We start from the raw sequence: 26,936 nt of genomic DNA on the forward strand, positions 1-26,936 counted from the left end.
AGGAAGAAGAAAAAAAAAAATCAGCCACTGAAAACCCTATGGAGCACAGTTCTACTGTGACACACATGGGGTCGCCATGTGTTGGAGTCAACTTGATGGTAACTGATTTTTGGTTTACTGTGTTTGCATCTGGACCAACTGTCTAATCAGAAAAGAGTGTCCAGGATTGGAGCTCAATAATCCTGAACTACTAGCAGTGGCTCTATCCTTTAGTGAGTTCTATACCCTCTCTATAAATGGCCTCTGTCCTCTGCGGTAAAATAACTCTTTCGAATCTGTCAAGTTATTTTACAATGATCTGAATGTCATTTATGAAAATAATATAATGTCCAAAAAATGTTACTTTACCACCAAAATACATAGTAAAATCTTCACACACAACTATGGGGAGCTGGCACTGTGCTGGGCACTATTCAAGGTGCTGGTGATATGAGTGAACAACCCAAACGAGGCCCCGTTCTCGTGGAGCTATGACTTCCTACAAGTATTTAAAAGCCAAGGAGAATGACTGTAGTCAACACCGGTCAAGGAAACCAGGTTAAAACCATACTACTAATGAGGAGGGGACCAATTCGTTGGCGGATGAGCCACTATGTGAACAAAAGCTCCACCTCCCTAAACTAGGATACACATTTAAGAGTGGGCAGGAGGTTTAAAAAAAAAAAACAAAAAACAACAACAAAAACCCTAACCCAACCCAAAAGATAATGGGAATCATCTGTTCTGCTCTCATGTGCAAACCTATAATTTATGGAAAGCCGGGAACGAAAAAGTCCCTGAGGAGGCCTAGCCAAGTTCTCTGTGGTAAAAATTCAACTGCACTCAGAGCTCAGACTGGAAGAGGTGGGGGTGGGAAGGAGCAAAAAGCCACAGTAAAAATAACACGTCTTGAAGCGCTCGGCTCCTGTTTTCCCTCTGTGTTTCCAATGCCATGCCAGGGCAAGGCTGTTTTCCTCCTGCAACCTCCACCCCCAGCCCTTCCCCATTCACAGGTTATTACTTTCCTCCCTTTATCTTTCATTAATGTTTTTTTTTAATCCCAAATTGGCTACAGTACCTGTAATTCCTGTCACAAGGTGATGTCAGGAGTATAAACTATAGCACATCCTAAGAAACACATAGTTAAGATCAAGTGAGAATGTGTGTCAATAAAATAAAATAGAGCAACCAGATATTTCCAAATTACATAAAGGAGACCATTTTCTTAAATACTTGACCATGTATAGTATATGTTTGCACATATACTTGTGTATACTTATATATATAGTACTAAAGAATATGCTAGAAGACCTGATAATAGAAAAGGCCATCACTTAGAGGCACAATATTACTAGCAATATCACCTCACCAAACTCTGATCTTGGATTTCAGCTCTGTATATCATGATGGCCACATATTGTCCTTTTTGGAAGAATAACTGGGCTAATAGAAGAATCAGGCTACAATCACTTAGCTGTAGAATAGTGCTTTCATAGGGTATGCTTACTAAACAAGTAAACTACCTTTCCAGTGTAGTTTTAAAAATGCTAGCATCAATAATTTCTGCTGGGACATTCGAAAAAGCATTTTTATTACACTTACTAATTTGCTAAAGAACTTCAGTAAACTTTCAATATGTATTTTATTAGTTTCCTTATCAGTAGTGTGAGGTAAATTATTATCCATGTCAGAGATGGAGAAATTGAGGCCATCTAAACTAGAAAAGACTGGTAGGGGTGGTGGAAATAGGAAGTGAAATAAATGTCACATTGTCCACGCAGGAAATCCCCTCTGTAACATTTCAGATAACATCTAATGTCAGTTAAGGTGTTCTTGCTATTCATGGACACCTTTAACTACTAGTCAGAATAAGAAATATATGGAAAGAAAAAAATTGGGGTCAAAGAGGGCAAAATAAAGTCTCATTACAGTGTCGTAAGTGGATTGAACCTTGTTAATTTTACCGCGAGGGATTTTCAGTAACAGCACTCACTATATACCAAAGATTCCTCTAAATATTTTACATATTTGTAACTCACTCAATCTCATAACCTTGTGAGGTAGGTACTTTAATGATCCCCATTTTACACATAAGGAAACTGAGGCATAACGAGATTAAATAACTTGCCCAATGTCACTAAACTGGTAAGGGTGCAGCCAGTATTAAATTCAGGCTGTCTGGCTCCAGACTCTATGCCTTCAACCATTATGCTAAACTGCCTTTCAGAGGGCGTGCTGAAGTTAACCAGGAGACCAGGGTTACTCGAAAGTCAGTTGTTTGAACTCAGGACCAAAAGTCCTAAAGAAAAAAAATGATAAATGTTGGTGAGGTCTTTGGTTCACAAAGGCTAACTTATACAGTAATATCAAAAAAACAAAACCGTTGCCGTCGAGTTGATTCCAACTCATACTGACCCTGTAGGACAGAGTAGGACTGTCTCATACAATAATATAGCTTGAATTAACATATAGTCCATTTTGAGTTCATTCTTGTCCTCATCCTCCTTTTCCTACAACTGATTTATTCATTTGCACCATATTTATTGGGTACCTCCACTTACGGTCACTATGAGTCAGAACTGACTCGACGGCAGTGGGTTTCCTCTTGGCCAAGCACTGTTCTTGGTATCAAGGTCCAGGATGGATAAGATAAAGACTTGCACTTAAAGTTGAACCTTTCACTTATGGATTATTTAAAAAAGTTCTTTCGAGCCTGGCCAAGAACTAAGTAACTCAGGTGATATTTTATTGATGGGAGTGTACAATATAGTCTTGGCAAAAATCATAAAATCACACTCTCCCATGCCCCAGCCTGGGAGGGCCTATGTAGACCCTGGGAATAAGGGACTGATCATTCTCTCCTAAGTGTCCTCTCCTCTCAGTTCAGAAGACTCAGCACACTGCCCAGCTAGAATGTATGCCTCCTGAGGGCAGCTGTCTTGTCTTACGCATATTTTGAATTCATTGCATCACAATGCATAGTACCCAGAACTTAACAAATACTTAAAAAGGAGTAAAACATTGTTCACAAGTCCCTCATGCGCACAATCATTTTTGATTGGTTATACTTCACTGATTATTTTTTTAAATACCAAAGCTTCTCCTCTACTGTTAACCACTTAATGGGTAATAAAAGAGCAATTCAGACAATAAGCTGGTTTTCTTAACTAGCATGGCTGACCATGTTAGTTAATCAGAAAGACTTGAGCTTCCCGCCTAGAATGAGGGGCCTTCAGTCCTCTCCACCCGATGGATTCAGAAGCTAGCTCCGAGGTCTGAAGTTGTCTTTGCCTCCCTCACCCTAAGCAGCTGAATCAACTTCTCTCTCTACCCCTTTCATTATCTCCTTCCATCCACCCCATTGCCATCAGCCGGGTGGAGCACATCGCTTATAAGTGTGTTTAAGAAAAAGCCAGAAGCAAGAAACTAGAATAACTTGCTCCTGCTAACAAAACAAACTAGAAAACACAGTAGGGGCCAGGACCTCACAGTCTCTGAATTCCAAATCCTTCCCTTATCCCGAGGAGACAGACTGCCTGCCTCTCTATTCTAAGCCCAGGCAATGTGGCTTAAGCAAACTCATAGAAGGAATTCAAGCCTCAAGATCCATTTTCAGCTTCCCTCAGCTACCCACGGGCCTTTTTATCCGTACTCCCTCTTGCCCAGCCAAATGTGAAAGCCTCTGCAAAGACCATTATATGTCTCACTTTAAAAGGACTTGAATGCCCTTATGAACTAACTCCTGGCTGAAATCGTTGGTCCCATGGAGACAGAGAAAGCAGCAGCCAGTTGGAAGACAAAAAAAGGGTTGTTATCTCTTATGTTAAACTCAGATCTGCTTAATATCCTGGCCAATTTATGCCACAACTATTGTGGCCCCTTGTGGCCAAAATGTACCACTGTGCTGCTGTTTGACACTGCTTGCCAGCAGGCCTCTGTGCAGAGCCAAGTAACACCCTTCCTTCTTCGGGTTTTGGGGTAGCAGGGGAGGGTTGCTAATTCCTTTTGTGACCACTGACTTAAGAGCTGAGTGGTTAACAATTTGGTAAATTATATACACACCTAAAATGTCAGCTGCATCAGAGATTTTTGCTTTCTATCCTTCCCGTGGCTGAACGGAACCTTTAGGCTGATGGCAATCTTAGAAGAGTTGGTTTTCTAACCACACCCTGTGGGAGGGATGTTAACAGAGCTCCAGGCATGCTGAATCCCAAGCAAAGCCTACATGCCAATGAGCCACACCAACAGAAGGGGATGCGAATTAAAATCACTTGCAGTTACTAATATCTATATGTGCATACACACACACAGACATATCCATACAAATAGGAGAGGGTGAGAAAGATTGAGAAGCTCCACATAAATGTACACTGGCACAGGGCAGCCACAGCTATGAATACAGAATATGCTAGCCCCAGATTTTTGAAAATCAAAACAAAAACAAAAAGCAAATTCAGAGCATCTTAAATTCATATGTAATTAACCTGCTTTCCCTTTTAGACTATAAATTAATATATTCTGTGGATTATCTAGTCCATTTGTTTTAGAATTTTGCTGCACTGAAGACTATTTAAAATCTACAGCTTATTGGGTTGGACAGAATATAAATATTTTGAGCACCATGGCATTGGCTAAAACTGACTTATAAATAATTTTAGGGGTTATGGCCTATTTGGGGGAACCTGAGCAAGAAGCTGGCCCTGACCCTTATCATCACAACATCTACACTGAGATTCTCTGGGCACTGGGTTATTTGCCATGTGTGGTGCTGGCACCCTGGGGCTAGTGACTGGTGCATTTACTTAGTTCTATGGTGGCAGAATGGTTAAGCACTTGGCTGCTAACGGAAAGGCTGGAGGCTCGAACTCACCCAGTGGCTCCAAGGGAGAAAGACTTGGCGATCTGCTCCTGTAAAGATTACAGCCTAGAAAACCCTATGGGACAGTTCTATTGTCACTTGGGGTCACTATGAGTTGAAATCGACTTGATGGCACCACACAACCCACAACAACAACATTCCCTTCTTAGAGTCCCAGCTGCTGACCGGAAGGTTGGAGGTTGGAGGTGCCTTGGAAGAAAGGCCTGGAGATTTACTTCTGAAAAATCAGCCATTGAAATCCTTAAAGTGCAAGGTTTGACTCTGACACACATGGGGTCGCCATGAGTTGGACTTGATTTGACAGCAACAGTTTTTTTTTTTTTTTTTTCCTACCCAGTGGGAAGACTTGGTAGAGCCTCAGAAATGGTGGGGCTTTCTCTCACTGCCAGGTGGATCTAGGTACTAGTTTGCCTCTAGAAATATGGAATGTTAGTGCTGGAAGGAAAGAGTACAATGTAGTGGTTTAGAGTGTGTGCCCATCATAGAAGGGAATCCTTCATTGACAGGAGTTTTCATGCAGGTGCTGGTTGTTGTTGTTATGTGCTGTTGAGTCGGTTCCAACTCATAATGACCCTATGTACAACAGAACAAAACCATCTGCACAATTGTTGCTATGTTTGAGCCTATTGCTACAGCCACTGTATCAATCAATCTTATCGAGGGTCTTCCTCTTTTTCTATGACCTTCTACTTTACCAAGCATGATGTCCTCCTCTAGGGACTGGTCCCTCCTGATAACCTGTCCAAAGTATGTGAGACGAAGTCTCACCATCTTTCCTTCTAAGGAGCATTCTGGCTGTACTTCTTCCAAGACAAATTTGTTCCTTCTTCTGGTAGTTGATGGTATATTCAATATTCTCTGCCAACACCATAATTCAAATGTGTCAATTATGCAGGTGGTAGTATTTGTTATTCTTTGTATGTTTTGATAAATCTAAAACATTTCCTACTAAATTAAAAAAAAAATCAAGATGTGTGCTAGAATAGGATCATTTGGGTCTGAATCCCACCTCTTCCATTTTAGCTAGATGACTTTGGGCAAATTAATCTCATTTGTAAAATGTGGATATTATCTCAGAGGGCTGTAGTGAGGATTAAATGAGATAATCCACGTAGATTTAGAACAGAGTCTTGCCTAAAGTAAACACTAATAAAAGCAACTAACATTTTTGAACATATAACAAAAAGTATTGTTAATATAATTAGTTAGTACAACCATCTCATTTTACAGACAAAGATTTTAAGAGCCGGAGATACTACGTGACTTGGTAAAGGATAAACTGCTATTGTTATCATGGACTGTGTTTTTCTGACTGTTCCTTTTTCTCCTCTTGACTACCAGTTATCCTCAAGTGTCATGGCAACCCCATGTGTGCCAGGGTAGAACTGTGCTCCATACCGTTTTCAATGGCTCATTTTCTGGAAATAGATCACCAAGCCTTTTTTCCGAGGTACCTCTGTGTAGACTCGAACCTCCAACCTTTCAGTTAGCTGTGAGCAGGTTAACCGTTTGCACCACCCAGGGACTCCCTCCTTCGACTAAATGTTATGAAATGAGAGTGAAGCTAGCAGGCCTCCCGCCTTCAGTGAGATCATGCCTTAACAACTCAGGGACGGAGGAAGGAGCTGAGGAGAACTCTGACTCCTTCTGCCTGGCCACCAGAGGATCATTCCCTGTCTCCAGCAGACAGTAGGCAGAGAAAGGAGAAAAAGGTGAAACTCACATCAGTAGTTTTATTACTTGCGATTGCCTAGCCTACTTTCTCTCTGCACCCCTGACCTCTGCCCCAGCCAAGAATCCTCTCACAATAGCCTTCCCTTGGTTTCTTTTTGTCAGCTCTGAACCTTCCCTGATGCTGCCCATTCCCTTATTGTCCCTTATCTCACAAGTCCTCAAATAAGTCTACGTCTTGCACTCCTGAGCTGCAGTGGGCTCTCTGCGATTACCCCATACACAAAAGCCAGCTTATATAACCATATAACCTTTATGGTGCTGCCCCTTTTAGTAGGAAACCCACTAGACGGCATATTATCTCCTGTACATTTTTATTGGCCAACTTTTCTATGCAAGGCATTTTTCTAACTGCCACTGGACTAACACTTTATCTGTCTTTTAGGAGCATATAAAATCAGTATATTTAATTTGTTTTTGTAAATCTGTCCTTCAGATCATGTTTGTGAAAATGCTTCAAACTGCTATTTAATGACAAAAAGTAGAAATATCAGGTGACCTTTGGCAAATGGGAATCTTGCTATTCGTAAAACAAAAGTGGAGAGGGTGAACCCACATTCAGAGATTCAGCTCTCATTCCTTGCTCCTCCCTGTGCCCAGAAGCCGGCCTGCTTTATACAAGTCAGCTGAAAACTCCAGAAAGTAGGCATATATGGAGCAGCTTCCACAATGTAATCACTTCTCAAGGATCATAAAATCATGGAACCAGGGCCCTAGACTGGAAGAGGCTGTAAAAGTTACTCAATTCCTTCTTATTTCACAAATGAGGAAATTCAGGAACCAAGAAGTAAAGTGAATAAGACTGTTTCCACCCATATATACCTATAATTTTCCTCTTGGCAAAAGATACAATAAACACAAAGCAAAAGCCAGAGAACAATGTGGTCCAAAGTTGCATGTATTGTATGTAACCGTCATTTTAAAATGTCATATATCTTTAACACAGGGGGTTAACAGGGTTGAAAATAATCCCTATCAGGGTTAAGTTAAAAATTCATTAAAAAAGAAAGAAAAAAAGGAACTCAGCTTTTGTAAAGAGCCAAGAAATGATAGGGATGGGGATATCTTTAGACGTGAGCTGTATTTCCACTTCTGGCTAATGGAACACATGCATTCAGGGAGATGCATGGAATCTGAATACAATTCAACATCAGTTAATTCTTAAGAGTAAAGGCCCTTCAGTTCAGCTCCCTTCACCTCAACGTTAAAGGAAGCTAGAAAGCCAATTACACTCACAGTGGGGCCTCTCCCCTACTGCAAGGCAAGAATGTACTGCAAATTCTATGTGTGCTTTACAAGCCAGTAAAACTATAATTTCGGGTGGGAAGGAACATGACTGCTCTTTGTTTCTGCCAGCATTTCAGTCCTGGTAAGCCTCTCCCTTCATCTACAGCTGCAGAAATAGTGTGGACCCAATATTTTTCTTTAAGCACTGAAAATTTGTATTCTATGATTCTATAAAATTTCCAGAAAGATTGTGTTTTGTTACATTGAAAAGTTATCTGTGCACAACAGGGTATGCATTCTTCAAAGAGACAGATGGTGATGCTGCCTATCTTTTTTAGCAAGCCAAACCCCTGGTTCAAGCCCTGAACATCTCTTGGCAAGACCGAAGAAAGGTGGCGAGGCTCTGAGGATGGTACTTGACTTTCTTAGCTAGCCCTAGAGAGATCAGAAAGGAGCCTTGGTGGTGCAGTGGTTAATTGCTTGGTTGCTAACCCAACGGTTGGCGGTTTGAATCTACCAGCGGCTCTGCAGGAGAAAAGACCTGGCGATCTGCTCCCATAAAGATTACAGCCTAGGAAACTCTCCGGGGCAGTTCTACTCTGTCATATAGGGTTGCTATGAGTCAGAATTGACTCAATGGCATCCATCAACAACAGAGGGGTAGGTCTTGAGGTGCAATTCCCTTGTGGGACCACTGGGGAAGTCTGATCTAGAACCATCCTGGTGGCAGGAGGAAGTCGACTCTGGGTTTTTTTGCTTTCCCTACCAAGGTGCTGCTCCCTAGGCTGACTGCCCAGCTGCTGCCTGCAGCAGGTTCCTGTGGTCTAGAATCCCCTGCAAAATCCAAGGGGCAAAGCTGGAGTATAGCCAGCATTACTCCTGTGGTGACAGCCTGGCTGCAGTCTAGTACCTACAGATGCATGGACACTGCAGAGCAACAAGAGTGTCTTGGTGACACTGATGAAAGCAGTGAGGAGCCATTGTGAAACACCCACGTCTCACAGCAACACTAAGACCAGTACCTGTACCACCACCAAAGCTCACATTTCCTAAGCCAATATGAATAATAAAAGCAACTAACATTTTATTATTCATTTTAACTCCTCCTAGCCTCATAATAGGAGTCTCTGGGTGGTACAAACAGTTAACACACACACTCGACTGCTAACCAAAAGGTCAGTGGCTGAAGTCCACCCAGAGACACCTTGGAAGAAAAGCCTCGCAATCTACTTCCAAAAAATCAACTACTGAAAACTCTATGGGGCACAGTTCTACTCTGATACACATGGGGTCACCATGAGCTGGAATAAACTCCACGGCAACCGGTTAGTGGTTACCCTCACAGTAACCATTTGGTGTAGGTACTATCATTATCCCCACTTTAGAGATGAAGTGCTTGAGGCACAAAGAGAAGTGACTTGCCCTAGGTCACCTAGTGGGTATGGGATGAGCTGGCATTCGAACGTGGGCAGTCAAGGCTTAACTACTGCACCCAGCCCTACTGCAATGCCCACCCAGCCCCTCTGTGATGCCCAAAGTTGTGTATCATCACCCCTCCGGAGACCTTCGCTCCAGGCAGAAACTGCATCCCAGGTTGGTTTCACACCAATCTGCTGGTGTTCTAAAAGCTTCCAAGTGCCTTCTTAATTTTGAATTTTCCACCTAACAAAGCAGTTCCAGAAAGACGGAATCTGGTGATATGTTTTGAATATGATTTATGAACCAAGAGCTTGAGGATCTGTAGAGCTTCTTTGCTGCCACATATCTTCGTCTTCGGCCTTCCGAATGTTTGCATTGCTGCCCTGACCTTGCAAAGTGACCTGAAATAGCTTGCCTGCTTCCTTGTGTGTCCACTTTCAGAGCCCAGCTGTCAGCACATGCAAGTCTGTCAATTAGTGTCTCAAGGGTTTGGGATGGGGTCTGCAGCCTTTTGAGGAGCACAGTCTAACCTCCAAATTCCTTCTCATAATTGAGCATTCATTAGTTTGACGGAACAAAAGCTGGCATTCTCTGTTATAAAGCAGAGGTCAAAACCAGTGGCCGTGTTTTGTTTGGCCTACGGAGTGTTTAAATATTGAGAAATTTCACATAAAAATACTGATTTCCGGCTTCTCCTGGAAAGTGAGAAGAAAGGACAACTCTGGGGCTCCTAAGTAAAAGCTGCCCTCTTCAGATGGCGACGCCCTCTCTGTTCATCTCCACAACCTGGACCGTCACCCTGGATCTGCTTTGGGCACAGATGCCACTTGCCTGGTCTTTGCAGTAACCTGAGTCAGCATAACTCTGTTTTAAAGCCCTATTTCCCTGCTGTAGAACGTGGAATGGGTAATAGGCCCCCCCTCCACCCGAGGTGCCTGGCATACCAGCACAGCACTGGGACAGAATTCATTCTGAGAGGGCAGGCACTGTGCCTTTTCTATTGTTACATCCCTAGCACCCGGCACAGTAAGTGCCTGGTACATAATAGATGTTTATCATTTTCTTCTTATGTGGATGAATAAATGAATGACTAGCTCTCAGAAAGAGAGTGAATTTCTGAGTGACAAGAGACCTGCTCAACAGCTACACAAGTCCAGGCTTATGAACGCTTTGGCAGCTTTTTGAATGACTGATGTTGCTCCCTATACCTTTTCTTTATCTGCTGTGCTGTAAAGTTCTTCCCTGCTGTCACAATTGATTCTGAATCTAGCTTAAAATTCTAGGAGCAATGTGTTGAAGGTTCACTAGGATTTAGACAAAAATCAAAACAACAACAATATGAAAAGCTGCCCCAGTCAGCCTTCTAACTGTTCCTCAGAAAGTTAGGGGTGATATATTTAAAAAGTTTCCAATGTAGGTGGAATTGCAGGCCACTATCGCATGTAGCAAACAGCTTTAGCTAAGATGCACATGTTAATGCCGTTTCATGAGACTGCCACACTTCCTGATTCCATCTCTGGAGCATCATCAAGTGAATGAACTTTGTGAAGTGATGGAAACTTCCTCAGCCCTCAACACCTGATGAGATAGGGCATTCTTATTACCCTTCTATCCCCTTAAAGACCAACTACAAATGTGGTAGGATGACTGGCATGAGGCATCAGAGTGTAAAATTCCACTGGGACATCACTAGGTTGGGCAGCTTCTACTAGAAGTTCTTGGCACACAAGTAGCATACAGGAGTTTGGCCATAATCAGTAGGAATCACTAGTCCTTTTCTGAGAAAATGAGCTCTCTTAATTTCAAGTCTACCATTGTTTCAATCAGGAAGCTGTGGTGCAGTGGTTAAGCGCTTGACTGTTAACTGAAAGGCTGGCAGTTTGAACCTACCAGCCGTTCCATGGGAGAAAGATGTAGCAGTCTGCTCCTGTAAAGATTTGGAAACCCTAAGGGGGCAGTTCTTCTCTGTCCCATATGATCGCTATGAGTTGGAACTGACTCCATGGCAACAGGTTATTGTTTCAATTGCCACATATGTATGTGGAAGCTGGATAATGACTAAGTAAGACCGAAGAAGAATTGATGCCTTTGGACTATGGTGCTGGAGAAGAATTTTGAATATACCATGGATTGCCAGAAGAACAAACAAATCTGCTTTGAAGAAGTACAGCCAAAATGCTCCTTAGTAGTGAGGATAGTGAGACTTTGTATTGCTTACTTTGGATATGTTATCAGGAGGGACCAATCCCTGGAGAAGAACATCATGCTTGGTAAAGTAGAGGGTCAGTGAAAGAGAGGAAGACTCTCACTGAGATGGATTGACACAGTAGCTGCAATAATAGGCTCAAACACAGCTACTATTGTAAGGATGGTGCAGAACCAGGCAGCGTTTCATTCTGTTGTACATAAGGTCTCTATGAATTGGAACCAACTCAATGGTAGCTAACAACAACAACAACAACATTGTTCCTGGCACAGAGTATGTGCTTAATTAATATTTGCTGAATGAACCAATGAAAGGGGGAAAACACCAAAATAGGGATTTGGTGATCGAGAGAGTTGAGCTCCTGTTTCTGGGAAACAGGTGGGATGTTAAGATTAAAAACTCTACTTCTTGCTCTGGCTGGACCTCTTTGCAGTTCTAGACATATAACGGAATCTTTCATTTCTAAGGAAAATGAAGTGATACTATCATTCTCATTCTGTGAATGTTTTGTTGAGATGAATTATCAAAATCATCCTGAAGCATGGAGACAGATGTTCTTTAGAAATGTCAACATCTGCAATGAAAATTTTCTCCTGCTTACATTCATTGACAGAAACATAGTGGATTAGCTCACTGAGCAGTTTGAGGCTACTACGGCCTGAAGTCCTCTTCCCAGGTCCCTTTGCTGGCTCACTCCTATGGTCCTTCACATCTTAACTAAGAATCACAGCTTCTAGGAAGGCTTCCCTGACAGCCAAGTTACTAGGTGTTCCAGTTACTATTGCTGCAAAACAAACTACCCTAAAACCTGATAGTGTAAAAAATCATTTTTACTATGCTCAGGTCCTGTAGGTCTGGAATTCAGGCAGGACACAGTGGACATGGCTTGTCTCTGCTCTGTACATGGAGCCTCAGATGAGAAAACTTGAAGACTAGGGGTTGGAATTATTTGGAGATGTCTCCACTCACATACCTGGTGGTTGATGCTAGGACTCAGTTGGACTATCAGCCACATCAACTCCATGCGGTATCTCTGCATGGGCTAGTTTGGGCTTCCTTACATGGTGGCTGGGTTCCAAGAGTGAGTGTCCCCAGAGAACACCAGGTTAAGGCTATATCACCTTTTATGAGCCAGCTCCCTAAGTCCCATAACATCATTTCCACCATGGTCACAAGCCCACCCAAATTCAGGGAGAAGGAGCAAAGATTCCATTTTTTGAAGGGAGGCATGTCAAAGTCACTGTGTAAGAAGGGCATGTGGGATGGGAGATACCATTGGGGCCATCTTTGCAAAATACAATCTGCCCCACTGGGATAAATGTGTTTCCCAAGTACCCTGCATTCAACTCCACTGAGCCCTTATAAAGTACTTCTCTCATTAGACTGTGAGCACAGTGAGGAAAGAGACTATGACTCATTCACCCTTCCTTCTCTGTTCCCAGTGTAGTGCCTGGCACACAGAAGGCATTCCACAACATATTTGCTGAATTGAACTGAATAGAAAGGAAGAATCGGAGGGACTTTTCGGCCCTCTTTTATCCTCGCTGTTGGTAGCATAAAGGAAGTTTGACTACAGCAATGGAAGAAGAGTGAAGGAAAAGTGTCCACATACTTTTCTGGGCCCAAGGCTGTTCCCTGTGAGTGTATCTTACGTGGCAGAGAAGCTTTTGCTTCCTGATGCCTCTCAAGTTATGTACAGGAAGCAACTACGAGAATCACGACTGGCTTCATATTTCTCTTTTTCTTGAGCTTTTTAAAAAACATTACTTTATTTGATTGCTTAATATCTCTGTGCCATAAAAATGGCAAACCTGAGATTACCCAGGAGGCTACCTGTTTTTTATATGCACACACTCAAGTGCTACAGAAGAAATAACACTGAACTAGGAGTCAGAAAACCTGGGCTCCAATCTTGGTTCAGTCACTTAGAAGTTGCCTAGCTTTGGCAACACAGCTAATTTTTCTGAGTCTTAGTTTTCTTGCCTATAAAGTGGGTATAAAAACAGGTAGGTCTGCCTCCCTCACAGAGTTATTTGCGAATAAATGCTTTTTACAATACAGCAATATACAAATATGAAGTGCTGTTATTACAGTGCTGTCTATACCGTCTTTGACATGCCTCCTTTCGAAAGATGACAGATAGCTCCCCTCCCAGTAAGTGTGGCCCGGACTTAGTGACTCATTTCAAAGGAACAGAGTGGCAGAAGTGATACTATCTGACTGCTGAGGCAAAGTTATCACAAGGATAGCCTCACTTGACTTTCACTCTCTCGGATCTTTTACAAGCCAGCTACCACTCATGAGGCAATTAAGCAGCCTGTGGAGAGGCCCAAGGGGGAAGGAGCTGAGGCCTCCCACCAACAACCAGCACCCACTTGCCAGCCATGGGAGTAACCCACTTTGGAAGCAGCTCCTCCAGCCCCAGTCAAGGCTTCCTCAGATGACTGCATCCGCATCTGACGTCTTGACTGCAACCTCATAACAGACCTCCCACCAAAGCCACCCAACTAAACTGCCCCCCAGTTCCTGACCCACAGGAGAGCCAATTAATGTTTACTTTTAAGTTACTAAGTATTGGAGCAATTTGTTACACAGCAGTAGATAACTCATACAAGGGATTTGCCCTATTAACCAATTAATAGTGTGGCAAGCACTTGTGTTTCTCTGATCATGTGAGGAGTTAGAGGAGTTAGTTTTGATCCAAACCATCTTCTACCTGCTCCAAATGACTACTAACACGTGTGAGGTGGCAGGCTGAGGGGCTAGGCAGGGGAGAGCCCAACCCCATCATCTGTAACATCAACATTAACCTTATTCTAAATCTTCAAAAAAAAAAAAACAGATGATTAGAAGCCAAAGTAGAAGTAGGGCTAGGAAACGGGACTCCCAGGAAAGTGATTTCAGACTAAACATCATCCAATTCTGTGGTGGAACCCTCAATATTACTATATTTTTTCTACTGGAGGGGCTCAGGGTTGGCTTCTGAAATCTTTCTCTTAATTGAGCTCTTTCTGACTGGACAATGGGGCTCTCTATCCAACACTCAGAACACATGGTCATCTCTCTGATCTGATTTACCAAAAAAAGGTAGTAACATTGCCCTCGTTGTTAGTTGCTATAGAGTTGGCCCCTGACTCATGACCTCAAAATGCAAGCACAACAGGATTAGACCTTTGTGATCCATAGGGTTTTCAGGGGCTGATTTTCAGAAGTAGATCACCAGGCCTTTCATCCTAATCTGTCTTAGTCTAGAAGCGCTACTGAAACCTGTTCAGCATCATAGCAACTTGCAAGCCTCCACTGACAGATGGGTGGTGGCTGCGCCTGAAGCACACTGGCCAGGAATCTAGCCTGGGTCTCCCTCACGGAAGGTGAGAATTCTATCACTGATCCACCACTGCCCTCAACTTTGTCCTTAAAAAAACCAAGCCCGTTGCTATCGAGTGGATTCCGACTCATAGCGACTCTACAAGACAGAGTAGAACTGCCCCATAGGGTTTCCAAGGAGCGGCTGGTGAATTCGAACTGCTGACCTTCTGGTTAGCAGCCGAACGCTTAACCACTATGCCACCAGGGCTCCAAATCTGCCCTTAGCTATCCACGTTTTTTGCCACAGCCCTGCCTGCCTCCCCTGATCCTTTAATGCATCTGTGAACCAGGTGTTTGGTTGCAGTGGGGTGTGGTGCTCAGGTCTGCAAAACAGAAAACATTTCTCTGGGCAAAAACTAACAGTTTGCATAAAGAACAATCTGCACCATCACCTTATTAACCAGCTGCTATAACCCACTTGGAGCCCTGGTGGCACACTGATTAAGTGCTCACCTGCCTAACCAAAAGGTTGGCAGTTTGAACCCACCAGCTGCTCCATGGGAGAAAGATGGCAGCATTCTGCCTCTGTAAAGATTTATGGCCTTGGAAACTCTATGGGGCAGTTCTGCTCTGCCCTATAGGGTCACTATGAGTTTGGTTTTTTGTTTTTTATAACCCACTCAGCTAACTGGCTCCATCACCAAAACACCAAAACACCAGTAGTCATGATCAGCAAGATTCCGAAGGCTGAAGGCCTCTGGTGAGGGATCAGAAGACCTGGCTCCAGTCTTGACTTGGTTACTTCACAGTAGCTGTCACAATGCCCTCTCCCCTCCAGATTGAAAACACCCCGGGGCCTGAGCCTGAAGGCATGAGCTGTTTAGCAGCTGCTCAGGATACACCTGCTATCCTGAGACATGGCTTTCCATTTGCTCTGCTGCCAACCTGCCAGTCCTTCGAAGAATAAGATTCATAGCCTTCCCTGAAAAATCTTCAAGGAAACACTCGCACTCACTTTTAAAATCCAATTATTTTAAAGGCTTGATTTGCTCCTGAAATAACTTACAGTTGTCTCTCCTAACTCATTAATTGGTTGGACCCACCCTGGATAAAGTAGCTAACCGAGATTTAGTGATGTTTTAATGGAGGCCTCATTCCCGCTGGCCCCCGATTATGCTCAGGGGTTTCTGAAGGCAGTGATGCCCGACATGGACACAGGCACTGGCTGCAGAACAACACAGGCGAGCTGTCATGCTTTGCTTTTCTGCTTGTTAAATCTGAATGCTCCTAATTAGTTATCCTGCCCGCTAATGCCTGGATGGACAATGGCGGGGGGATCAGGGGTGCTGAGAGCCTATGAATACAAGTTCCTTGGGCTCCTGAGCATGGGACGGGTGACTTGGTTGTGGGCACCGAGGCGCTGTGTCCCTGTGAGCTGAGGATTCAAAGACGTCAACCTCCGTGTGAATAAAGGTCATCACCTGTTACTTCGGTTAAAGGGCAGCTGCGCTGGGTGCCCACTTAGGCTCGGCCTTTATCTGCTGAATCTGTGAACAGCGCCCACAGAGAATAACATTGTCTGATTATGTGTTTGCTTGGTGGGGCAGGGCTATGTAAAATAACTCACATATCTTCCCTGAAGAAAAATTCAACAAAGTATGTTTTTAAAAAGTGGCCCCCAAATGCCTTAAATATTGCCTTTTGGTGACTGCATGGGCTGGCTAGAAAATCTTTAAGGCAGGACCACCATTTGGATTATTTCTTCAGGGGCCAATTCTGACAAATGATTAGGTCACACAGATGATAATTTCTAAGGTCTGGGGGCTAGCAAAAAAAGTTAACAGACAATTTAGCTGTTCAGGAATGTTTTGTGAGTGTTTAGAAAGTTTGCAACACAGAACAACTCACCATTATCCTGACATTTAAAAAGCTGAGATTTTTATTTGATTTTATAATTTTGTGCCTTATCTTACAGATTGACATTTCTAATTTTGTTTTGTTTAGGGGTTAACATTAAATTAATTAGTCTACTTTTCTTCTGGGGGGAGGAAAGAGAGCCAGTAAGGTAAGGTCAGTATATGTATTCATCCACCCATCCACCGATCCATTCATTCATCAAACATTTACTCGCCCCCATAATTCATGTCAGTTGCTTAGAAGAAGTGTTTGTTGCTTTAATATAAAACAAATGGTCTGGAGAGTTCTAGGCAACTGGAAACGTGGCATGCCTTTGGTTACTCCTCTTTCTTCTCAGGGCCCTTCAGTGCTGAGGGTCCTCCCCTCTGGCATCCTTCCCACTTTACATATCTTTAGTAAGTATTCGAAGTTCCAGGCTTCTCCATCTTTTTTTCCTCATGAAAATTTATCTGTTGAAATCTCCATCTTCACCAAAGATCATGTTGTGTTTTCATTTTGTTAATAAGACGAATGTATGCCAAAACAATAATAATTAATTCTTCTCAGATAAAATGTTTCATATTAACTGGGATTTAAGCTGCCTTAATTAAAGGTAGGGTCTAGTTTGGAAATTTAGGGCCCAAGGAAGGTAAACAATGGGGAAATCAGTTCTTCAGATTGTCCCATTCAAGGGTGCAGGGAGGTGGGTGTGAGGTGGTGAGAGGTGGAGGCTGTGGGTTGGGAGGGGCTACTCATATCCACAGCCTCACCCTTGGGATCATCTGGTATCCTTTCTCATGAATCATGTACAAATAGAATCATTCAATGCTTAACTTACATATGCCCCAAAGGTGAGTAACACCAGAAGCGTTAGTCATTAATATACATTTTAGGTTTTGTCAAAAGAGCACAGGTAGCCAACATTTAGAAGTCAAGTCTGACCTTTTCTTTCAGCAAGTAAGAGGAACTTTAGAAGAATTCTCCTATCACTTACATGGCCCAAGGAATGACATATTAAACCAGGCTTCTGATTTGCACCTTAAGAGCAACTAAGAACTCTTGAGCATTGACTTACATACACTAATGTATTCTAATGGTAAAATCTGGAACCTTCTTATCAGCATTTAAAGAGGCAAGAGTGAGTAGGAGATGGTTTCTCACACACTTAACGGGGAAGAAGGTAGTCATAACATATTAGAGCCAAGTACTCTTCCTGTTCTAGTAGAAGGGCCAAGGAAAGGGGCATAAAATGAAGATAGAGGCTTCCCAAATACTAGAAGTTTCAGCCAAATTGATAAACTAAGTCTATCTGCTAAAACTTTAGGGACTGTTACTTCTAATAAGGAAATGAAAGAGAGACGAGTAGGTACAAATTTTTTGGTTCCAGAATTCCTTCAGCATCTTTATTTTAAGTATAATTTATATTTTATGTACTATATTATTTTTAAATTATATATAATTTCTAAATCCCCTTTACCATGTTTATTAAGTTCTTTCCTTTTCTCTTTGAGAGGAAAATGTCTAAGTGTCTACATTTTGTTTTTTTAAATAAAAGCCAGTGGGAAAAATCAAATTCACTTAAGAGAAATTTGTAGAAAGGCATCTGTGCCATTAGGAAGGATATTTTTAGTATTATCATTATTCAGGATATATAACTCTTCATTTACTTGCTTTAGTTTATTTGCTTTTCCCTGAAAAGTCTGTAAGCTGAAATTCATTTTTCTATAGTTACTTTATATGATAGAAAGATCTGCTTTTATAGAAATCTGTTTTAGGAGTGAGGAGGGGAATCAAGCATGAGGAAAATAATTTCCTCAGAAACCCTGAAGATGACATGAAACAGGAAGGTGAAGCAGCCAGGGGGAGGCCAAAAAGGTACAGAGACCAATATGGGGGTGGTGGCTGGGTCAGTTAGGAAAGGTGGACTTTGCTGGTACCACTGACATGCTTTTTTCACAAAGCAGTAATATATATTTTTTCTTTCTCCTTGTGTTCACTTCCCTTACATATTTGCAAGAACAGATCCAGAAAACTTGCTTGAAATTTACTCAGAAACTAAGGGAAGATGGGGTGGGGGTGCCCCCCTGTGCTGATAGCCAAGATGTAGACAGATCAAAAGCTAAATCCAATTTAACCCACCTCAGGCAGAAAAAGTAATTGAATTAAACTTCCTCTAAATATGATAAGTTTGGGGCTCTGAAAGCCGGGCACAAAGAACCAGGTTGGAGTGAGCTGTTAAGTAAATGGATGCATTCAGCTCTAGCCGCCCCCACCCATGGGGAGTTTTGATAAGCTGTTGATTGCCTCTATCACTTTACTACCAAGGCTGAAAACTGATTAAGCTGCTTATGGGGCTCCAGGGGCTAATGGTCTGGCCCACCAAGACTATTGCTGCCACTGATTCAAGTAAGCTGCCTGGCATGTATGGTTTGATTATTACAAGAAAAAAAATGGGGGGGGGGGCGGGGAGGAGACAGAAGGATATAGGAAAGCTTTAAAAAGCAGGCTTTATTATGCCAAATGGAGGAACTACTTTGACGCCCTAAAATGAATATGGAATTACTCTGATTCTTTCTCTTCATCTGATATCAAAACTCGTTTTTGAAAGGCATCCTCAAAGAGAACTCACTTTGGAGCCCACCCATTCTATTTTAAACCACCTTTACAAGAACAGTCTGGGCCTTTAAAGGTACTTCTCAAGTGATAGAGTCTGGGTCCTCAGATACCATGATCAGGAAGAGTCCTAGAAAATAGACAAATGTATAGTGAAGGTTTTCACAGATTCTTTTCCTTAAACACCATTTGAAAATCGTAATTAAAAATATACCCTTCCCGGTCTTAAAAGCCTGTGAGCAGCCATCTAAGATACTCCACTGGTCTCACCCCTTCGGGAGCAAGGGAGAATGAAGAAAACAAGATACAAGGGAAAGATTAGTCCAAAGGACTAATGGACCACAACTACCACAGCCTCCACCAGACTGAGTCCAGTACAACTAGATGGTGCCTGACTACCACCACTGACGGCTCTGACAAGGATCACAACAGAGGGTCCCGGACAGAGCTGGAGAAAAACGTAGAACAAAATTCTAACACAAAAAAAGACCAGACTTACTGGCCTGACAGAGACTGGAGAAACTCCGAGAGTATGGCCCCTGGACACCCTTTTAGCTCAGTAATGAAGTCACTCCCGAGGTTCACCCTTCAGTCAAAGATTAGACAGGCCCATAAAACAAAACAAGACTAATGGGCACAAAAGCCCAGGGACAAGGACTAGAAGGCAGGAGAGGACAGGAAAGTAATAGGGAACACAAGGTCGAAGAAAGGAGAGTGTTGACATGTCGTGGGGTTGTTAACCAATGTCATAAAACAATATGTATACTAACTGTTTAATGAGAAACTATTTGTTCTGTAAACCTTCTTCTAAAGTACAAAAAAAAAAAAAAAAAATACCCCTTCCCACCCTAGCTGGCAGATCACTGCTGTCTGACTATGCAGTAAAGGGCCTGGGAGAGAGGACTGAAGGGGCTGGGGCAGCTGATCTGTGCAAATAGGTTTCAGTTTGACACCCAAGTGGAAATTAAAAGTCAGTATTCTCTCAGACCTCTGTAAATAAACTCTGTAGAATTACTTCTGCCATTTAAAATAACTTTCCTACCTCCACGGTGACAAAAAGAGCACAAAAGTCTTAAGTTTTTAAATAAGAAAAACACCTTGAAATGTAATGTAATGATTGCATAATGGGATGACTGAAGGATCTGAACACAGTTATTTAAGCCGACCTCATTTTCTCTGGGCAAAACAACCAAATGGGAAACAACAACAGCAGTAACAGAGCAGCATCGCAGTAGTTTGAGATTCTCGGAAAGTTGCCACAATTATTTTTAAAACTGTCTCTTGAAAGAATTAACAGATACCTAGAGAGGAAAGTAATGTTTTTATTTAGTGTCTAACAACTCCTTAGGGAGTGAGTTGTTGATTTAAATGATTAACCAAAGCTTAACACATGTAGCATTTATGGCTGAAGAGACAAAATGGTTTTATTCTTGGCTGCTAACCTGGTCAATCATTAAAAGGACACACACTATTAAAGGTATAACAAGATAATCTTTTGACTCCTATATGTTCTGTTGTGTTTTACTAAAGTTTAAAAGTCATCCAGCAGTTTGGCTTGAGCATAAGTCAAAAGGCTTAATATATTCATTGTCTTTTATATATATTTTTTCATATAGTATTTTTACTGAGATATAATTCACATAGCATAAAATTCACCCTTACAGTGGAGGGCTGTTGGGACCATGGTCTCAGGGAACATCTAGCTCAATTGGCATAACACAGTTTATAAAGACAGTGTTCTGCGTTCTACCTTGGTGAGTAGCGTCTGGGGTTTTAAAGGCCTGTGAGCAGCCATCTAGGATGCTCCGCTGGTCTCATCCCTTCGGGAGCAGGGGAGAGTGAGGAGAGCAGGATACAAGCAAAAGATTAGTCCGAAGGACTAACGGACCACAGCTGCCAAGGCCTCCACCAGACTGAGTCCAGTGCAGCTAGATAGTGCCCGGCTGCCACCACTGACTGCTCTGACCGGGATTACAACAGAGGGTTCTGGACAGAGATGGAGAAGGATGTAGAACATAATTCTAACTCACAAAAAAAGGACCAGATTTACTGGCCTAAAGGAGATGGAGAAGCCCTGAGAGTATGGCCCCCAGACACCCTTTTAGCTCAATGGTGAAGTTATCTCCGAGGTTCACCGTTCAGCCGGGGAGTGGACAGCCCCATAAAACCAAATGGCACTAATGAGGTACAGCAGTCCAGGGACAAGGTCCAGAAGGCAGAAGGGGACAGGAAAGCTGGTGATAGGGAACCCAAGGTTGAGTAAGGATAGTGTTGATGTGTTGTTTGTTAACCATTGTCATAGGGCAACATGTGTACTAACTGTTAAATGAGAAACTATTTTGTTCTGTAAGCCTTCATCCAAAATGAGAACAGCAGCACAATTGGAGGAGCGTGGTCGATGTCACTGAACTGTGCATGTAGAAATTTTTGAAATGGTGTATCTTTGGCTATGTATATTTTCACCAAAAAAAAAGGTCGAGAAGGGAGAGGGTTGATATGTTGTGGGGTTGTTAACCAATGTCATAAAACAATATGTGTACTGCTGTTTCATTAGAAACTATTTGTTCTGTAAGCCTTCACCTGAAGTACAATTAAAACAAAAAACAAAAAAAAATTTACCCTTACAGTGTATCATTCAGTGGTTTTTAGTATATTCACGAAGTCGTGCAAACATTGTCACTATCTAACTCTAGAACATTTGCATCACTCCAAAAATAAACCCTGTACCCACTGGCAGTCATTTCTCATTCTCCAGCTCCTCTCAGACCCTGGTAACCACTAATCTACTTACTGTCTCTACGAATTTGCCTATTTTGGATATTTTACATGAACAGAATCATACAATATGTTGTCGTTTGTGACTGGCTTCTTTTACTTAGCTTGATGTTTTCAAGGTTCATTCATGTTGTATAACTAATCAGTACTTCATTCATTTTTAATGCCTAATACTCTACTGCGTGGATACAATTTATCCATTCTCACTTGATATACATTTCAGTTGTTTCCACTTTTTGACATTATTTTATGAATAATACCGCTATGAAAGTTTGTGTACAAGTTTTTGCCTGGACATATGTTTTCAGTCCTCTTGAGTATATACTTAGGTGTGGATTTGCTGGGTGATATGGTAATTCTATGTTTAACTTGTTGAGGAACTGCCAAACTGTCTTCCATAGCAGCTGAATTATTTTATAGCAATGTAATGCTCACAACATTTGTTATTGTCCTATAGCTTTTTTTATACAGGGGGGAAAAAAAACAAAAACTAACTGATTATGGATAAGTAGACAGGTACCAGGTGTAGGTGGTTAGAAAATACTACCAATTTGTTTTCCATTCTGAATAGAAATTAATTGAATATTAGGGCTAGTGGTGAAAACTATCTCAAAGATTGCAGAATTCAGGTGCCCAGAACAAAATCAACAAAGAGACTTCTCTAGGGAGAAAACAAAATGAAATGGCCCCTCTGAGTGCTTACCTGCTGCAGGTCGGCGAGGGAATACAGGTGGATCTGTTGGAGGAGGTATTCTCTGGGGAAAATTCTGAAAACAAGGGCAGATACATAAGTGAACTGTGGTGCTGCCACAAAACATACTTTTGTTAATTAAGTTTCTAAGTCTCATTCAAGAATCCCTCCTCTCTGCTCTCTCCCCTCTCCATCAATACCCCTCCTCCCCACAACCTCTGTGAAACCTATAATAGTACCCTTTCCTCAGATATTTTTCTTCCTAACACAGATATCAAGATAGAAGGAAACGCTTGATCTGTGATTTCCAATGTAATCTGAAATGCCAGGAGTACCACGTAGTGGTGCAGCCTGAGGGTCAGAGCACTAGATTTTTTTGTCTGCGTGTCTAACAAGCTGTGAGATCTTGGGCAAGTCCCAAAACCCATCTGGCTTCAGCTTCTGCACCGTAGAATGAGGGTGACTGAACTCAATGTCTCTAAATGTCTTTCCAGAGTTATTACTCTATGTCTAAATTAATAGATTTTGGAGTGGGGAAAATAAATTGGAGTGGCAACCTGTGTGTCTTTGTCTAGAGGTTCCTATATGGCTCTTATTAAAGGGGACAGTGGTACTGAATACCACATTCATGAACTATCCTCTTACACGTATAGTGATGAAACTTTGGGGGACCCATGTACAGATGGGAATAATGGGACAAAATATTTTAAATTGGGACTACCCAACAAAGTCCAATATCTCTGACTACTGTCAGTTTACAGCATTTGGACAGATGACAGTGAGTGAACAGGGGGAAAAACAACAAAAACAAAAACTAATCGATTATGGATAAGTAGATAGGTACCAAGTGTAGGTGGTTAGAAAATACTACCAAAAACCCTCCTAAAACAAAATGAAATCCACGGTCCTAGCATTTTTTCTTTTTGTCCCAAGTGGTACTATGCAATTTTCTTGTGTACTATGTAATTTTCTTCTCTAAATGAAAGAAATTACCAATTTATAAATTGTCCACTGTATGTCAAGCACTATGCCAGGCACTAGGAAGTCATCTATGAATAAGACAGTCCCAATATCTGAACTCAACGAGTGTATAGTCAAGTAAGGGAAAGACACGAACTAATAATTACAGTACAATGATCAAATGATAAGAGATATGCATGAGGCACATATATTTGGAATGTTCTAAGATGGTGGATCCCAACCCTGGCTATTAGAATCACTTGGGCAGCATTTAGAAAATAACAGGGCATGTACATGGGTAGACCCCAGAAATCAGTGTTCAACAAAACAAAATAAGACAAAAAGATTCCTGGTGACTAGGGCAGCCAAAGTAGTTTAGAACCACTTGTCTAATATCTATTTGGAAATTCATTACTTAATCTTTCAATTAAGCCTGTATTACTTGCCAAATCCTAGAGATGAAATTATTCAGCCATCCTTCCATCCATTCATTCATTCATAGGTGTATCCATTCACCCATCTATCCATCCATCCATCTACTCACCCATCCAACACTGATAAAGCACATACTGTGCGCCAGATCCTGGGTGGTAAAAATGGTTAACACGCTCAGCTGCTAACCAAAAGATTTGGAGGTTTGGGTACATGCAGAGATGCCTTAGAAGAAAGGCCTGGCAATCTACTTCTGAAAAAGTTAGCCATTGAAAACCCTATGGAGCACAATTCTGCTCTGACACATATGGGGTTACCAAGAGTCAGAACTGATTCCACAGCAGCTGGTTAACTAGTGTGCTAGGCACTGTACTAGGCCACTGAAGAAAGCAGTACACCAATTAGACACAGTCCTTCCCCCATGGAGGACTGGGGCAGGCATATTCTATTTTGGAAAGTAGGATAGGCATATTTGTAATATTTTACTCAACGACCTTTCTACTCTAAAATTCTACGACTTCTATGACTAGGAGTATACAAGATACAGGAATTATTTACAAATATTCCCAAATCATACTGGTGTACCCTTACCGGAGTACTATACCCAATCAGTCATCCAGTCAACGAACACTTATTGAGTGCCTAAAATAAGCCAGGCATTATGCTAAGTGCTGGAGACAGACTCATTAATGAACACAGCTGATGAGCAACAAAGAGAATTTTTAGTTTCTCCTAAGTAGGCTCAGTCCTTCTTGCTTCTGAGCATTACTCATTATTCTCCTTCTTATAATAACTAATAACTAACAAATTTTGGTCACAGTCATCTCTAATACTCCTTCAACATCATGTGTACAGCTGAAGTTAGCTAGATATTTGTTTTATGTTTCTATGTGTCTGCATCTATTTCACATGTTTATTTTTCTCTCTGCTATTAGAAGAGATTCTAAGTTCCTCCAGAAGCACCTTATCTACTGTCTCCTTTCTATCACTTCTCAGTGTCTAGTACTATAATTTACATGAGGTCAGTCATAACAGACACAAAGAACTGGAAAATGCAATATATATACAGGAAAGATAAAGAACTGAGTTTATTGTGTCTGGAGAAGATGTTGTGTCCAGGAGATTTAGTGGTGGCCATAAAAAATACAGACTTTTAAGACAGATAATGTCAATCAGCTTTTCTCCCCCAAGGCCGGAAGTTGTAGCACAAAAAAAAATGAGATTAAATTTCTTGAGAAGGGAAGACTGTGAGGTATAAAAATGGGTCTTTTATAGTAATGCTTTTTTTTTTTTTTAAATATAAATAAAGAAGAAAAAGTTTTTCCAAGCTATTTAGAGGTAAGGACATGCCCTTCTGCTTATAGGAGGTTAAGGGTTTTGAAGGCAGGGCTAGATAAGTAAAGGCTCACTACTGCTATAGAGATTGTTCATTTTTCCCACCGCCTATGTATCTAAGACAGACCGAATTTGAAAGACATTCTCTGAATGTCTTCTTTAGGCAGACCATCCACAAGGAACGCGCAGGGTAAGTAAAGACATAAAAGCCAAGCCCAGGAAAGCTGGGCCACAGCAACTTCCAACTTGGGTAATGCCAAGGGCTTTTCCCTGCTGTGGCTTAGGTCCTGCAAGTTGGTCTGTCTGATAGGGGCCCTTTAAGAAACGGAGGGAACAAATGGGGATTTCCAAAGGCCAGTCCTCCTTAAGCTCTGATTTGTAGGAGGGGTTATGGAGAATCTGTAGGCCCAAGGCATGCTCAGGTAGCATTAATCTGCCTTAGGCTGATCTGACTAGAGAAGACAGGGTCCTGCAGAGGATGCAGAAATGAATTCTCAGCCACTTCAGGGACTGCTGGGTGAGCTGTTCATGTCTAGAAGGCAAACAAACATTGGTGTTCCCATAAGACAGTCACTTTAGCATTAATTTTACTATTAATGTATCCAATAAAAAATGCATGACTATTTGGATTTTTTCCAAGAAAACATGACTTGTGATCTCTACTGTGCATGAATTTAATGAAAATGAAATCCAGTCCTATGACCTTTATGACTCAACTGTGGTCATGCAGACAATATTTTCAGAACCTGAAAGCAGCACACATTTCATTGTAATATGTAACTGCTGAGTACATAACATGTTCCAGGCTTTGGAAATATGCAGAAGACATAGTTTTTAATATCAGGGAATATGCAGACAAGTGGGATAAACAAGAAAATACAGTAAAATCTGCAAAAGCTGGAACCTGTGTAAGGCGGAAACCTGTCAGAAAAGGAAAACTCAAATATTTTCCACTAGAACAAGTGATAGAAAAGTGATAAGACTGAACCCTGTCAAAGGTAGAAAACTTGCAAGACCTGGAAAAACAACACAGTCCCGTTGAGTTCCAGCTCTCACAGGTTTCTCTGTAGTTGCAGTTCAAGACAAGGAATGCTGAGACAGAAGTATGTGCAGGGGTGAGGGAAGCATGCAGGATATCTATTCAGCAAAGGCTCCTCAGAGAACTGACAAGTCAGAGTTAGCCTGAAAACAGAGAAGGATGGGTATTCCAGGTAGAGGGAGTAGCCTGGGCAGAAGCATAGAGGCTAAAGTAAGTATGATATTTTCAAAGAACTGGCTAGATGGGCAGATGAAGGAGCTGAAAATGTGTACATGTTTGGGAGGAGGGAACTGCAGGGTACAGGGTTAGAAAGTTAGGCAGTGGCCAGACATGAGGGGTCTTGAATGCCATACTAAGAGTTTACTCCAAAGGAGAGGAGGAGCCATAGAAGTGCCTTAAGCAATGTAATGGCATAGTTAGACTTGTGACTTTAAAAGATCATTGA

General features: G+C 41.9%; 1 protein-coding gene across 1 annotated transcript in view; it reads right to left on the reverse strand.

Moving 5' to 3' along the window:
• PLEKHM3 (pleckstrin homology domain containing M3) overlaps window positions 1–26,936 on the reverse strand; it is a 217,514-nt gene that overhangs the window by 64,486 nt on the left and 126,092 nt on the right. Inside the window, exon 6 of the mRNA XM_004378281.2 lies at window positions 22,738–22,801. Coding sequence (XP_004378338.1) covers window positions 22,738–22,801 — 64 coding nt within the window. The remainder of the gene's footprint in view (window positions 1–22,737; window positions 22,802–26,936) is intronic.

Source organism: Trichechus manatus, unplaced genomic scaffold (genome assembly GCF_000243295.1).
Source record: "Trichechus manatus latirostris isolate Lorelei unplaced genomic scaffold, TriManLat1.0 scaffold00056, whole genome shotgun sequence".
Lineage (NCBI taxonomy): Eukaryota > Metazoa > Chordata > Mammalia > Sirenia > Trichechidae > Trichechus > Trichechus manatus.